This window comes from Pleurodeles waltl, chromosome 6, assembly GCF_031143425.1.
Source record: "Pleurodeles waltl isolate 20211129_DDA chromosome 6, aPleWal1.hap1.20221129, whole genome shotgun sequence".
Taxonomy (NCBI): Eukaryota; Metazoa; Chordata; class Amphibia; order Caudata; family Salamandridae; genus Pleurodeles; species Pleurodeles waltl.
This window is the reverse complement of record NC_090445.1, coordinates 1180172691-1180188274: the sequence shown is the minus strand read 5'-3', so window position 1 is coordinate 1180188274 and position 15584 is coordinate 1180172691. Positions and strand designations below refer to the sequence as shown.

At 43.5% G+C, this 15584-nt stretch overlaps 1 protein-coding gene across 7 annotated transcripts in view; it reads right to left on the bottom strand.

Annotated features, from left to right (window-relative positions):
- LOC138300721 (WASH complex subunit 2-like) overlaps nt 1–15584 on the bottom strand; it is a 780011-nt gene that overhangs the window by 620052 nt on the left and 144375 nt on the right. For 6 of the 7 annotated variants that reach the window (XM_069240414.1, XM_069240417.1, XM_069240415.1 and 3 more), the window contains exons 13-15: nt 12331–12390; nt 10000–10167; nt 3187–3293 (exon numbers count right to left, since the gene is read on the bottom strand). In XM_069240414.1, the coding sequence (XP_069096515.1) occupies nt 3187–3293; nt 10000–10167; nt 12331–12390 (335 nt within the window). The remainder of the gene's footprint in view (nt 1–3186; nt 3294–9999; nt 10168–12330; nt 12391–15584) is intronic. The other variant, XM_069240416.1, reaches the window with a different exon arrangement.

Sequence of the window (15584 nt, the reverse complement as noted above, 5' to 3'; positions counted from 1 at the left end):
AGCACACCACTCTTTCAACCCCGCCCAGTCTCCAGACATCAGTAGGGGGTGATCACTCCATTGTGTGAGGACTGAACACAGCCTTCTCACCTAGAAAGTGCGAACGACCCTCCCTCTCCCCAGCCCAGAAAGACCATCAGTATGCAGGTGCCTTTTCTGTCACAGCCAGACCCCCCTGTGTGGTAGCTGTCTGGAAGGTATGCACCAAGTGGAGTTGTCACTCTTCCCAAGATGTGGATTGGAGGCAAGCTGCAAAGCATTAGAGTTACAGGCACAGAGAAATACCCACCTTCTAAAAGCGGCACTTCTAAAATAGTAGTGTTAAATCCACTTACACCAGTAAGCAGGGTTTCTCACTACGATTCCAAACATACCAAACATGCGCACGCTAGTCCTCATATATCAGAAATTACCACATATATAAGGAAATTCCCAAAGCAAACCTATGAGAGGAGCAGCACTCACAGCAGTGAAACACTAAACAGGCGGTTTGTCAGTACTAGGCCATGTAACATACATACACAGCACCCTGCCCATAGGGGTATCTATGGCATACCTTTGGGGTGACTCCGGTGTAGTCAAAAGGGGCAATTAGGTCTTGGAAACTAGTTTGACTTGCCAACTCAATGAGACACGTTTGAAAGGTTAACTCTGTGCTAGGGTAGGGCAAACTGCGCTGCAGATCCACTCGAGCTTCAATTTACAGACCCTAGATAAATGGTATACCACTTTACAAGAGTTTTAAAGCTAAATTAAACAAAGCCAAAGAGGTGTAAGCCAATTATACCAAGTTTTAGGAGAGAGCATATGCACTTTAGCACTGATTAGCAGTGGTTAAGTGGCCATAGTCCTAAAGCCAACAAAAAGAGGGTCAGATTAATAGGAGGAGAAAGGCAAAACGTTTGGGTATAACCCTGCAAAAAGGGCCATTTCCAACAGCTGGCTCAAAAAATGAGCCAGTTGTCCTTGACACCAAAATCCAACATCCAATATAACAGATTTCGATGTGAGATGGTATCAAAAGCAGCCAACAGGTCAACAGAATTAAAACTGCCACTCCTCTCTCATTTGTAATTAAATATATGTTGTTTGTGTCTTGACACTACTGTTTCAGTGCTAAAAAGTTTACAAAACGCAGATTGCGCAGTGTAAAAAAGATTATGTTTTTGTAGTTAGTTCATTAATTTAAAGTTAACCACTGATTCTGTTAGTTTGGCAAACTAAGGGAGTGAGAAAATAGACTGATAATTTGAAGAGGTCAGTCATGTTTTTTTCTTTTTTCAGTAGATGGATGCCCTAAGCTACTGAAACCTTTCTGGAAAGGAGGAAGCAATTCCATAAGGTGGTCACTTTAGGAGGCTGTTAATAACATTATTCAGCTGATGCACAGGGCAGGGATCTAGAGGAGAAGCAGAAGTGAGTGAGGCCAATTTCTTCTCCACCTAATTAGTAGTAGGTCTCAAAGGAAGTGTGAAATTGCAACACTACCAAGAAAACAGGCTGATGCAAGACCAGAGTGTGAGCAGTGATGAAGATTGAATGGGATCTTCATACTAGAAAACAAGTGACTGTTACATGTTGAAAACATATTTGTGTGTATTAACAGAATTGTGTGTGACGTCCCACTGGTGGAAAAGAGGACAGGGTCTGCAAACGTGGACTCAGTTATATTGAAATCTATGTTTAGTAATAAATTATCAGGCAATGATTATGCCTTATGGGAGGAGGGGCACTGTGTTAGCTAAATAAGAATTATAGATTATAAATAAAAATAAAGCACAACATGACTGACTATAGAGGTTGCTTCTTCACTGCATAGCTAAAGCAGAATCACCCTCAGGGGGAAGATATGGTTTAGTAAAACAGGAAGGAGGAAGCATATTAATTTGCATATTACTCACCCACTGTAGCAAGTAACACTGTGTATGGCAAGTACAGGACTATTACTTTTTTTCTGATATTACCAGAACCTTCATTACACTTTCACACGCTGTATAATGAAATTACATTAATACAGCAAACATATTTACATTTTATCTAACATGTACATAACTACCAATTCCACCTCACACACTAACATTTAAAGCGTCGTTTTTATAAAGCAAGGATCAGTTTCTGTTGTGCTATGCATGCTCAGAAAGAGCCATGTAGTTTTGTAATTTAGGAGCCAAAACTTTCAGATTTTTAAGCTGATAAATGTATCATTGGCGCAAGACTGGATGTTGTGTTTTACTTTTTTGAACTAATGCTCCCATTTCATTTTCAGGGAAATACAATAAAGGTATGATTGACTTCTAGCACCAATCTCTTCTGATTTCCTTATCTTGCGTGATCGAACATGGATTTGTGCATTAGGGTTTTCCCAACATTTCCAAACGCCACTCCGATTAAAAATCACATTTTCACACTTCTGCTAACTTGGCAAATTCTTCAGAGTAGTAAGAGAACAAAACGGAACAAATCTTTGATTTACGAAACTAAAGACATTAAGTTACACTTATGATCATGAAACGTTTTTGCCTTTTAAGCACCAATATTTGATGATGTGTGGCATATATAACACTACGAGTCACAATAGCTGTATGCCCTGATAAAGGTGGTTTATTACATGACCTCCTAGCTAGCAAACATGCATTGTTCAGTGCTAGATATCTAAGCATCTTTCTATATGACATACTGGTGTCACTCTAGATGCTAGATTTTAAATATAGCAGGAACTTGAATTTTTCAACATTTGCATTTGTTGTGGGTAGTGTTTAAAATACTGGAGTTGATTTTATAATAACAATTATATCAATAAATGGCACATTTTTATGACTGAGCTATACACTTCTTTTGCTTGTAAGCTGAAAAGGTTTATGTATGTAAATTAGTATGCTGAGTACGTATTCAATGTAGATATTTTGTTCATGTGTTACAAAAGAGTGAATACCCACTGGAAAAGGAGGCCTTGTATGGATAAACAGCCAGCCATGCTGCCACCAACTACTCTGTGCCATTCAAAACTTTAGATGACTTGCAATCCTCAAAGATAAACATTCATAACAAGTGGCACTGAAATACATTGGCTGATCATCAATTAATTGAAGTTATTTTAACAAATCTGTTTTGATGTAAATTCAATGAGGAGTATTTAAAATAAAATATTCTCAGTTTTGTTACTTCAAAAAAATAGCAACCATTTACCGTGTGCTTGGCAACTGTTTCTTTGGTTCCTTGTGTCAAGGTGACTGTACTATTTTTGGTGCCTGGGAGGCTATCAGGCTTTTCCTTGAATAATTTGCTATCACTGTCTGAAACAAAAACATTGGAAATTAATTTACTTGAAACACCAACAACGTATCACTGGAGGACCCAAAAGATGGCACAGGGTGTGCAAATGTTTAATCGCAAAAATGTGAAAGCATGAATAGAGACTTTTCCCGCAAGTTATGATGAAACTGATAAGCAAATCAACAAAATACATATGCTAGATTCTAGGCATGTTGCTGCATGACATAACCAGTTTATACAAAGAACGACTATTGTATCTGCATAATGAGACATTCTTTTAATGAACAGATGCTCTGATTTCATTAGCGCTGATATTGCGAGTTCAAAATCTTTTGCTTTAACAAGTTTTAACAGAATTCTCGTATCTTACAACTCATAATGAAAATACAGTTACAGATAAATTCGGGAGCAGAGTATCAGATAACATGAATTAGTTGGTATTTAAACAGAGACTACAGATTCATGAAATGATGCTGTAGAAAATACATGATTGTCCCACACTCCCAGTCTGACTATTTCAGACTACCACATTTTGGGATAATTACCAGGTGCTAAACAAATGCTGAATGTGATTCAGAAAGTTTAAAGGGTGTCTGAGCCTTTGCCAAAACAAATGACCTACCCTTGACAATGTTTTCTAATGGGTTCTACTTGCAGATTGGAGGAATAGGCTACTGTGGACTCAAAATATTTGCAAGAGCCAAGAAAGGTGGTTCCCAGGGTTTCTAGTGGCACCAGGGGCATCATAGGAAGTGACACCCTTCCAATAAAGGCCCAACCTGCAACCACAATGTCCATTCCTCTTAATTTCCACAGACAAGATGAGGCAATTGAATTAACAGCTAAAAATAACTATTAAGGTATCAATGATTCCTCCAACCAACTGAGAGGGGAGGCTGTACGGCAATTGTGTAGCTGAGAAGTGAAGGGAGAGTATACAGCAGAAATCTCGCCATAGGTAAATAGTGTATTTTCCAAACAATGTGTCATATATAGAGCAGCCCCATCGAAATAAAAAGGCAGGAATGCAACAACAAACAAACCTTCACAGTTGGAAATGGTGCAGTATTGTGTGGCCAAACTATGCCTCTTCACTGGAGGTAAAACAACTTGGCTAAAAACTGAATTTTGATTGAGAACTGTGCCCACAACATTGCCCTACAAACGTCTGTGACAAGGATTTGTCTGTTGAAGGCAACAATTGATTCCTCGCCTCTGGTGGAAAGTGTGTGAAGCCTTGTAACATCCGTGAAATCCTGGGAATAGGGGCTTTAGCTGCCTAGATGCCTGGTGAAAGCCCACCATTGGTTAAAAGGAGAAACTCAGTGTAGGAGGCTGGCCTGGTTTGTAGTGGGTACCTTGGGTGCTTACACCATATACCAGTTATCCCTTATTAGTGAAATGTAGTAGTGTTCTAGCAGCTTAGGCTGATATAGGTAGGAGAGCAGCTTAGGCTGAACTAGGAGACATGCAAAGCTCCTGCAATACCACTTGCAGTTACACAGTACTTATACACAAGTAAAGACAATACTCAGTGTTTCCAAAAGAAAAAGGTAGTTTATTTGGGTGACACAAGGCCAAAAATATCTTAGAGGTAATAATCCTTCTAGAGGTATTATACACAATCTATACACTAGACACCAAAATAAGGTAAGTAATTAGACATAGGATAGTGCAAACAATGGGAAATGCTATAGAATGCAATGAGAGAAAATAGGTCTAGGGGCAACAAAAACCATATACTAAAAGTGGAATGTGAATCACGAATTCCCCCCTAGACAAGTGTAGTGTGTAGAGAATCACTGGGAGAGTAAGAAAACCACAAAGGTGAGTAAAAAAACCCACCCCAGAGCCCAGGAAAGTAGGAGTAAAGTACTGCAAGTTTCCTTAGGACACACTACAAATCGTGATTAGAGTTATTGTAAGAACCAAGCAAGACTGCAAACAACAACTGGTGGATTCCTGGACCTGAAGACCTGCAAAGAGAGGACACCAAATCCAGAAGTCGGAAGAAGTTCCAGGAAGGACAGGAGCCCCTGCCAACCTAGAAGAGGGTGCAAAAGAAGAGTCCCCGGTCGGACGAAGACTGCAGAAATGCACCAAAGGAAGATGGCTGCACGTTCCTGCGTGATGCAATGGATGTCCCACAAAGAGATGTTGGATGCAAGAGAGTTTTGGCGTTGGATTCGTCAAACAAGCCTTGGTTCAAGAAAAGTCACTTTTGCATCAAAGTGGCGCTGCCTGGACCCAGGAGGGACCTGGGTGCCTCAATTCGGACTGAGGAGGCAGAGGGGGCTCCCAACACTGGAGGCAAACCACAGATGACCAGGCAGCACCCACGGAGGTCCCAGGACACGGGGACGAAGAAGGTGCAAATTGCAGTTGGTGCAGCACTACAAAAGAAGATCCCACGCCGCCGGGGGAACAGCTCAGAGAGTTGAGCGTCGCAGGATAGAATGCTGGGGACTTGGGTCAGGCTGTGCATGAAGGATTCTAGCAAATAGTGCACAGAGGCCTCAGGAGGCGAAGATGATATGGTGCACAGGGGTACTGTCGCAAACCCCTCACCAGCCTGTAACACCTATTTCCAAAGGGAGAGGGTGTAACACCCTCCTACCAAAGGCAATGCTTTGCTCTGCCTTTGTGGGACTGAGCTACTCAGACCCCAGGAGGGTAGAACCCTGTCTGAGGTGGCAGCAACTGTAGCTGCACTGCAAGCCTCTGAGAGCTGGTTTGGCAGTACTGGGGTCAATGGTGGAGCCCCCAGAACGCATGAAATTGGCTCCCCAATACCAGATTTGGAACAGGGGGGACAATTCCATGATCTTTACATGTTACATGCCCATATTCGGGGTTACCATTGTGAAACTACGTATAGGTATTGACCTATACGTAGTGCACGCGGGTAATGGCATCCCCGCACTTACAAAGTCTGGGGAATTGGCCCTGAGCTGCGTGGGGGCACCTTTGCTAGTGCAAGGGTGCCCTCACACACAGTAACTTTGCACCTAGCCTTATAAGTCCCTAGTATGTGGTACCTAGGTACCGAGGGTACTGGGATTCCCAAAGATCCTTATGGGCTGCAGCATTTCTTTTGCCACCCATAAGGAGGTCAGACAAACCTTTCTTCAGGACTGCCACTGCAGTCTGAGTGAAACAGTGCACACACTATTATACAGTCATTTCCATTGCACTTCAGTAACTTATAAGTCACCATTATGTCTAACCTTCATTTACTAAAGGGTGGTGCAAAGTTACTGTGTGTGAGGGCACCCTTGCAATAGCAAAGGTGCCCCCACGTTGTTCAGGGCCAATTCCCCGGACTTCTTGAGTGCGGGGATACCATTACACGGGGCACTACATATGTCAACACATATATGTAGCTTCACAATGGTAACTCCGAATATGGCCATGTGAGGTGTCTAAGATCATGGAATTGTTCCCCCCCCCCCCCCTCCATTTCAAATCCGGTATTGGAGGGCCAATCCCATGCACCCTGGGGACTGCACCATTGACCCCCAATACTGCCAAACCAGCTCTCTGAGGTTTCCACTGCAGCCCCGGCTGCTGCCACCTCACAGACAAGTTTCTGCCCTCCTGGGGACTGAGCAGCTCAATCCCAGGAAGGCAGAACAATGCATTTGCTTTGGAAGGAGGGTGTTACACCCTCTCCCTTTAGAAATAGGTGTTACAGGCTTGGGAGGGGTAGCCTCCCAGAGCCTCTGGAAATGCTTTGAAGGGCACAGATGGTGCCCTCCTTGCATAAGGCAGTCTACCCCTAGTCCCTGCTCTGGCGCGAAACTGGACCACTCCCCTGTCCATCAACCACCCAGGGGTGGTGCCCAGAGCTCATCCAGAGTGTCCCTGGAGTTAGCCATCTTGGATTCCAAGGTGTGGGGACCCTCTGGAGACCTCTGAGTGGCCAGAGCCAGCAAGTGACGTCAGAGACCCCTCCTGATAGATGCATACCTGGGTAGGTAGTCAATCCCCCTCTCAGGGCTATTTAGGGGCACTCCTCTGGGTGTTTCCTCAGATTCAGCTTGCAAGACTCCTCCAGGAATCCTGCACCAGAAGAACCGAAGGAATCTCCCGTGAAGTGAGAGTCACTTCCCTGCTTCTGCATGCACCCTTCTGCGACAATGACCGGCACTCTGAAACTCCTAACCTGACGACAAGCGTGCTCCCTAGAACACAGGTGGTGGACCAAAGTGATCCAGACTGTCCAAAGGTCCAACTGTCCAAATTTGGTGGAGGTAAGAGCTTGCCTCCCCGTGCTGCGACTGTACCCCTGTGCACTGCGTCTTCTCCAGCTCCTTGGGCTTCTGTGCACTTCTTCCAGGAATCCTTCGCGCAAGAGGTAGCCCAGGTCCCCAGCACTCAATCCTGCGACGCACAGCTCCCTGAGTTGTTCTCAGGCAGCGTGGGAACTTCCTGTGTAGTGCTGCAACGACCAAACTTTGCATCTTCTTTGTCCCAGTGTTCTGTGACTTCCGTGGCTGCTGCCTGGTCTTCCGGGGGCTCTCTGAAGTGCTGAGAACCCCCTCTGTCTCCTCAGTCCTAGCTGAGGCCCCCAGGTCTCTCCTGGGTCCAGGCAGCTCCTTTTGACGCAAACTGCGTACTTGCTTGAACCAAGGCTTGTTGGCGGAATCCAGTGATGCAACCAGCCTGCATCCAACAACTCCACGTGGGACATCACCTGCACCAAGCAGGAACCAGCAGCCATCTTCTTTGGAGCTCTTCTGTACTTTTCTTCTTACCGGAGAATCCACTATAGCACCATCTTCTAGGTTGGCAGGGGCTCCTGTCCTTCCCGGACTCCTCTTTGACTTCTGGACTTTGTATCCTCTCTCCACAGGTCTTCAGGTCAAAGAATCCATTGTTTGTTGCTTGCAGTCTTGCCTGGTTCTTGCAAAATCTCTTATCACAACTTGTTTTGTGTCCTGAGGATACTTGCTGTACTTGACACTCCTGCTTTCCTGGGCTCTGGGGTGGGGTACTTTACTTATCTTTGGTGTTTTCTACGCTCCCAAGCGCTCCTCTACACACTACACTTGCCTAGGGGGGAATTTGTGATTTGCATTCCACTATTTTAGTATATGGTTTATGTTGCCCCTAGGCCCATTGCAATCTATTGTATTTTCTACTATTTGCAATATTCTATGACTGTTTACTTACCTGATATTGGTTACTAGTGTATACATTGTGTATAATACTTACCTCCAGAAAGAGTATTGCCTCTGAGATATGTTTGGCCTTTTGTCACTAAAGTACCTTTATTTTTGGTAACATTGAGTATTGTCTTTTATTGTGTATAAGTACTGTGTAACTATTGTGGTATTGCAGGAGCCTTGCATGTCTCCTATTTCAGCATAAGCTGCTCTGTAAAAGCTACCTCTATACAGCCTAAGCTGCTAGAACACTGCCTACATTTCACTAATAAGAGATAACTGGACCTGGTATAAGGTGCAAGAATCTTACGTACCCACTACAAACCAGGCCAGCTCCTACAGGAGCCTCATTCCATTTCTTTAGATTGGACAAGATACTATAAAGGGGAGGTTCACAGTTACTTCTACACAACTCATGCCAGTTCTGATACAGTTTACCCCCAAACATGTTGCTACTTTTGCATTTTATGGAGATGGTGGTCCTCATGACAAGAGGCTCAATAAATTGTAAGTTTTTAGTGTAGCTCCTGTAACCACACCTATCAGAGTAGTAAGATTTTATCCCACACTGTAAACACCTATGCTAAGTTAATAAAAACAAAGTTCTATAAGACTAAGCAGGAAACTCTTCGTCCCCACAAGCTGTATCATAAGACGCCAGCTTTAATTTAGTGTTAACACATTCTATACTTCAAATTCCTGATGGATAGAGTTGATCTTTCTTGGAAGCCAGTTTCAGCACTTTAGAGCTATTGCACACAAAATTGTAGGTAAATATTTTCTGTGTATGTTCAGTCTTCTCTCCTGGACATCAAATACCAGACCATTTCTACAATTGCATTAGAAATTATAGCATAGAAAAAAAGAGATGAAGTAAGCTCTGCAAAGGCCACAGGGAGTAAGAGGGCCAAACCCACAACTTCTTTTAAAATGTAAACTTGTATACTAGATTATCCTGCACCACTACTAGATGTAAACTTCAAAATGTTGAGATCATAAAGCAGATGGATGCAGCTACACAAACTGTAAAAATTGTGGTCACCAGTAGACATTCTAATTATGTAAGTTCAAAGTCAGAGATAAACTATTTGGCAGACAAACAAATCAATCTGTCATGGCCGAAAAAAAATAATCTGTAGCCTTGTAGATAAATGGGAGCAGAAAACAGGGTGCTTTGCTTGGGTGTGGGATGAAAACAGATGCACATAATTCAGTGGCTCGTGCCTTGTTTGCAAGTAGCCTCCTTCATAAACAATTTAAAACACAAGAATCATTCATTTTCCAGCCGATTTTTAGTTGGATTATGGCTAAACCCAACCATTGACTAAGGCGTGCTCAGCGCTCGCTGGAAATGGAAATATTGCAGGCAGCAAGGACTCTCCTTCACCCTTGAGTCACCAATCAGCTCCCCTAAACCCAGCCCAACCGGGTGGAGAGGGATTATTTTCTATAATGCCTCTATTCCTGGATATTACCATTAGATAAAAATAAATATGGCAGATAAAGACAGGCGTTGGGTTGTGTGTGACAAGGGCTGACATTTTATACCAGAAAGTACCTGAATTTGTGGGGTTTGTTTTCAGTTCACCAAAGAAGTCATCCACATCATCATCGAAAAGACCAGAACCTGTATGCAATTTAGGAGCTGTTTCAGATTTCGGTGTAAGAGGTTTAGTCTGGTCTTTTTCAGCACAAATAGATGATGGATTGAAAGCTTGTTCACCACCTGTAAAATAAATACAGTAGTATTCAAATCCCATTGTGCAGTTTATGAAAATGGTATAGCAGAAACAAATGACTTTATATAAATGGGTGATGGGAATACAGTTAATAAACTGAAAGGTAGTTACTAGCAATTTCATCTACAGTAAATAAAATAGATGTTTAAATTAAAGAGCAGAACTAGCAGTACACATATTCTTATTATCAACCACAACTGTAGTTCTCTGTTCTCCATGTGGATGGTATGAATTAAAATGAAACCTACTAACCAGCATTGAGAATTTTTTTTTTTCACTACCTATGAAAAATAATAAGAAAAGCTATCCCGCCTTTAGATCTTACTTGGATCCAGCTTTAAAAATAAACAAATACAGATAGGAACTGATGGGGATTTTAAACAGATCTTAGCAAAGATACTCAATTGCATTTACAATAAGGGGAAATGTGCTTCTCCCTGAAACTTTGCACGGTCCAGAACTGGGAACTGCGATCCCATCTTTTTTCTTTGGATCCACAGTGCACATGCACCAATGTGATTCTTCTCTTTTCGGATGTCATACTGTTAGAGAAAGCTACATCAACATAGTAACCTACAGCAGCACCAGGCTTGCCCTCTGTAAGATTCCCCATTAATTATTCACTTTTGTTTGGTTGTAAAATCTTGTAGAAATTAAGATTTCCTGTTCCAAAGGAGCCACAGGGTTACCTCTATAAACAAAACATTATCAAAGTATGGTCAGCCACCGGGTTACTGGACTCCCCCTGAAATTAACATTGTTGACAGACTTCTACAAACATATGCAATTTTTGGCGTTATGGCCGGCTGGAGCTGCCACCTCAGGAATTGGGGAACCTGCTCTGAGTCTTGGCGTTGGCTCAAAATCTCATGATTCTGGGCAAAATCACTTAAACTCCTCGTTTCTTTAAAAAAAAAAAAAAAAACAAAAAAAAAAAAGAATCTGATTTCCGGAATGCCACTGGAGTTATTGTAAAGCGCTCAAATGCCCATGGGCCAAGTTTGAAGAAAAAAGAAAAATCACCCTCTCTTTCATGCTATAGCGACTGGAAGAATAACCAATTTACCTCTTTCATTTCTAGTTCTTTCTTCCCATTTCCATTCTGTATCCTTATACTGCTTGCTCTCTGGTGTAACCCCATTCAGGGATACATCTCAGCTGCTTGTAGCTTAGCTTGGGTAATTTAAATCACGAAAAAAACATTGTTTCCACTCCTGTCAATACTCCAGTGCATACACATGTAAATACCAGAGCTTTACTCTCCTCAAAGCACGTATGGTTAAGTTATTAATGTTTCTGATAACCTGCTCCCACATTGTTCCTTATGTTTTATCATTCTAGAGAACTGAATTCCAGGCCTATACACATCAGTGTGGCTCAAGTCACATATCCCTTTTAACATGCATTCCCTTGCTCTCACCAAAAAAACTCACAGCTCTTTGGCTACATGTGCTATGGTTCTATTTCACTTCCACTCAAATCAACTATTGATTACAGAATGTTTCTTTGGATGGGTAAGTCAAGGTTTGTAGTATTCCTCTTTTAAGAATGGTGTTTTAAAATTTAATCTCTTTGTACCTACTAACTGAGTGTTCAATGACTGCTCACATAGCAAAAATATGTCATAGTTAAAGCTACCACACTACTGGTTAGCCTAGACCTCTGTAGAATTTGTCAATCAACTGCCAATTGTGTCTCTACTTACTACACTAGTTTCTAGATATTCTAAAGCTCTTTGACACGGCTCATTTAGCAAGTCTGCATGTTGCAAATGCAATACATTTTATTGGACCAGCAAAAGAAGCACACGTATAGCTTTTCAGACCCAACATACTACCCGTGCGCACTGTCTGCATGGTCTGAAAGCTCATATACTATAATCACCTTATTTTCTCGCTTAGCTCAATAAAATGTGCTACAAAATATAATATATACATGTATTATTTGCATTAGCATGACATCACCTAACTTAACCTCTTAAAAATACATATCCCAGATTCTGTACTGAGATGCGCCATTGCACACTCCTTAGATGTGGTGCTACCATTTTAAGCTTTTACTCTAGCTAATTCCATTTTGAGATTTGTCTTACTGATATTTAATGTAAAAAAATAATTATAATTCGAGAAAACTACATTTATTGTGCTTACCTGGAAATAGTGAAACACCACCTACAGGTATTTTCTTAGTAGGAATCAATGGTGGGGGTTCTAGAATTGCATGAAACATACTATTAACAAACATGTATATTTGTTCACATCATTAGTTACAAAATCCAATTACAACTACGTAAAATAACTAACATGTCTTGCTTTAAACAGCAATGAAAGAGTTTTCAGTCATGAAGTTCTGTGCAGTTTAAACTGTTATGACATTGTTTTAGCTAAGACTTTAACCAACAGATTTCCCAAAGGAAATAGAGTTATTGTGTTTCTAGTATACATATTGGCTTTCTGTTACCTAAGCTACCTGACCCTCAAAAGGACCTTGATATCTAGCATCTACCTGATGTTAAACCCCACCAAGACAGAATATCTGTTATTTCTATGATGAACTAGCAAAGAAGTAGTCCAACCTGGCTTCATGAAAAACCTCGATGGCTTGGCTTCACACTCCAACTTTCAGCCAATGCCAAGTCACTAGGATTCATCTTTAACACCAGCCTCACCCTCATGGGACATATTTATAAAAAAAAATGATCTGGTAACACGTCTCTTTACTAAAGAAAGTGAACATATTACTCTTAGAAGACGACTTTAGAAGTGATGGAAATGCCGTTGTAGTATTTGCATCTGAATGGTGGCAATGTTCTGTCTCGTGCCATGGTGGGTCAGCCTCCATACTTGCCACACTCTTTACGGCATCCTTCATGTCCCAACATGTCTATCCAGGACCTAAAGAGATATGACCACATCAATCACCCCATCCTGATGGAGCTCTGGTGGCTTTGAATACCCCCTGCACCTTTGCAAAGCCAATCCAACTAGCACCCACACCACTCCGGCAGGCAGGTTCACATCTCGGATGGCTTTCAGCACACCCACTCACTGACAGGACACTATGAGACTGGAGGCAAAGAAGTGCAAATGTTATTAGCAAAAATTAAGAGAGCTGCCCTTCTCCGTCTCATTATCCAGAATATGGAATAATATCCGCATATCCATCATGACCACCCCAACCCTGTTTCAATAAAGAAAAGATCTAAAGATAAACCTTATGTAACAACACTACTGAGGGTGGGATGTGGTAGGGTGGGGAGGGTGGGGGAGGGGAGGGGATATCAGGGGTTGGTGGGAGTGGATCAACAGTTAGTTGAAGAGCCAGGCCTTGAGGTTCTTCCTGAATTGCGGCAGTAATGATGATTACCTGATTTGCAGAGGCTGGGAGTTCCTGGGCTTCGCAAGGAGGCAGAAGGATCTATTTTCAGCTGAGGTCTTGCGGATCCGTAAATCCATGGGATGGTGGCTAGGGCCAGTTGGACGGAGCAGAGATGTCTGGTGGGAATGTAGAAGGACAGGCGTGGTTGAGGTATGCAGGTCTGGCATTGTGGAGGGCACTGTAGGCATGCATGAGGAGCTTGAAGGTAATTATTTTGTTGAAAGGCAGCCAAGTGAAGGTCTCTCAGCCGATGCGGCTGCGGGGGGGTGTTCAGGATGAGTCTGGCAGAGGCATTCTGGAAGTTCTACAGTTTCTTTATGAGTTTCAGGGTGGTGACGGTGTAGAGTGTATTGCAATAGTCTAGTCTGCTCCTGACAAGCGCTTCGGTGACCATTTTCCAAGACTTGGTGGGAATCCACTTGAAGATCTTACGAAGCAGGAGGATAAAACGTCATTGATTTGATTTGGCGGTTCATTGAGAGCAAGGAGTTCATGATAATGCAGAAGTTTTGTGCATCATCTGTTTGGGTGGGTGGGGTTCAGAGCACTGCCGGCCACAAGGAGTTGGCTCAGGCAGAGGGGTTGGAGCCCAGGATGAGGATTTCAGTCTTGTCAGAGCTAAGCTTGAGGCAGCTGGCTACTGCCTTCACCCCATTGTCGAAGTTGCTCTTGGTGGCTGTGGGTTTGTCTGCGAGTGAGAGAATCAGCATGGTGTAATTCGCGTAGGAGACAATGTTGAGTCCGTGGCTTTTGACGATGGCTGCAAGTGGGGCCATGTAGATGTTGAAGAGGGTGGGGCTCAGGGAGGATCAGTGAAGCACTCAACAGCTGATCTCTGTGGGTTCTGAGTTGAACGGTGGAAGTCTGATCCATTCTAGGGCTTTGTTGTGAATGCCAGCGGTGTTGAGTCTTGCACAGAGGGTGTGGTGTCCAAAGCGGCTGAGAGGTCCAAGAGGATGAGGGCAGTAGCTTTGCCTTAGGTGCAGATGTCGTCTGTAGCGGCGAGGAGAGTGGTCTCAGTGCTATGGTTGCTTCTGAAGCCGGACTAGGAGAGCGCCAGGATGTGGTTTGTTTTGATGAACTCCAAGAGTTTGCGATTGATAGCTTTCTTGGTGACTTTGGCTCTGAAGGGGAGCAGAGAAATGGGTCTGTAGTTCTTGAGGTCCATCTGGTCGGCAGAGGGTTTCTTCAGCAGGGGGTTGATCTCTGCGTGCTTCTAGTCTTCCTGGAAGGTGGGGGACTCGATGGAGTAGTTGATGGTACAGCAGAGTACTGGTAGGATGGTGGTGTCAGCACTGTTGAAGATGTGGTGAGGGCTGGGATCAGAGGTGGCCTCGTGGTGGATGCTTTTCATGATCCTGGGGGTGTTGTCAGAGGTGAGCGAGGTCCAGTTGGGCAAGGTCTGCTGGGGTATGGAGCTTATGGATGTGGTGGGTGCGGGTGGGGTGATTGGTTCTTGGGATGCAATCTCCTTGATCTTGTGGTGGAAGAAGGTGGCAAGGTTGTTGCAGAGGTTTTGAGAGGGGGGTGATGCCTGCTGTCTGTGTTGGGTTTGACACATTTTTTTACTATGGCGAGGAGTCCTTTGCAGGTGTGTGCGTTGGTGTTGATGAGTTCCTGTGTTCCTGTATGGGTGCTTTCTTTGTTTTTCTGATGAGGTGGTGGCATGCAGTGACGGCGGTTTTGACGGTTGCGTGGTCTGCCACAATCTAGCTGCTCCTCTATCTTTTCTCGAGCTGCCTACAGGTGCGCTTGGGAGTCCAGGGGAGAACCAGATGGCTTTCTTGGAGGGCTGCATGTCTGAGGGTTCCCTGAGGGGAGCCAGTGTGTTGGCGCAGTCAGATATCCAGCAGTGGAGGTTGCATGCTGAGGTGTTTGCATCCGTGGATGTCATTGGTGGGGTTTTGCTGAGGGAGGTGGTGAGCTGGTCTTCGGTGACCTTGTTCCAGCTTCTGCAAGGATTGCGGTGGGCGTGGGGGCGTACGGTGAGTTTTGTGAAGGAGAAGTGGGCGCAGTGGTGGTCGGT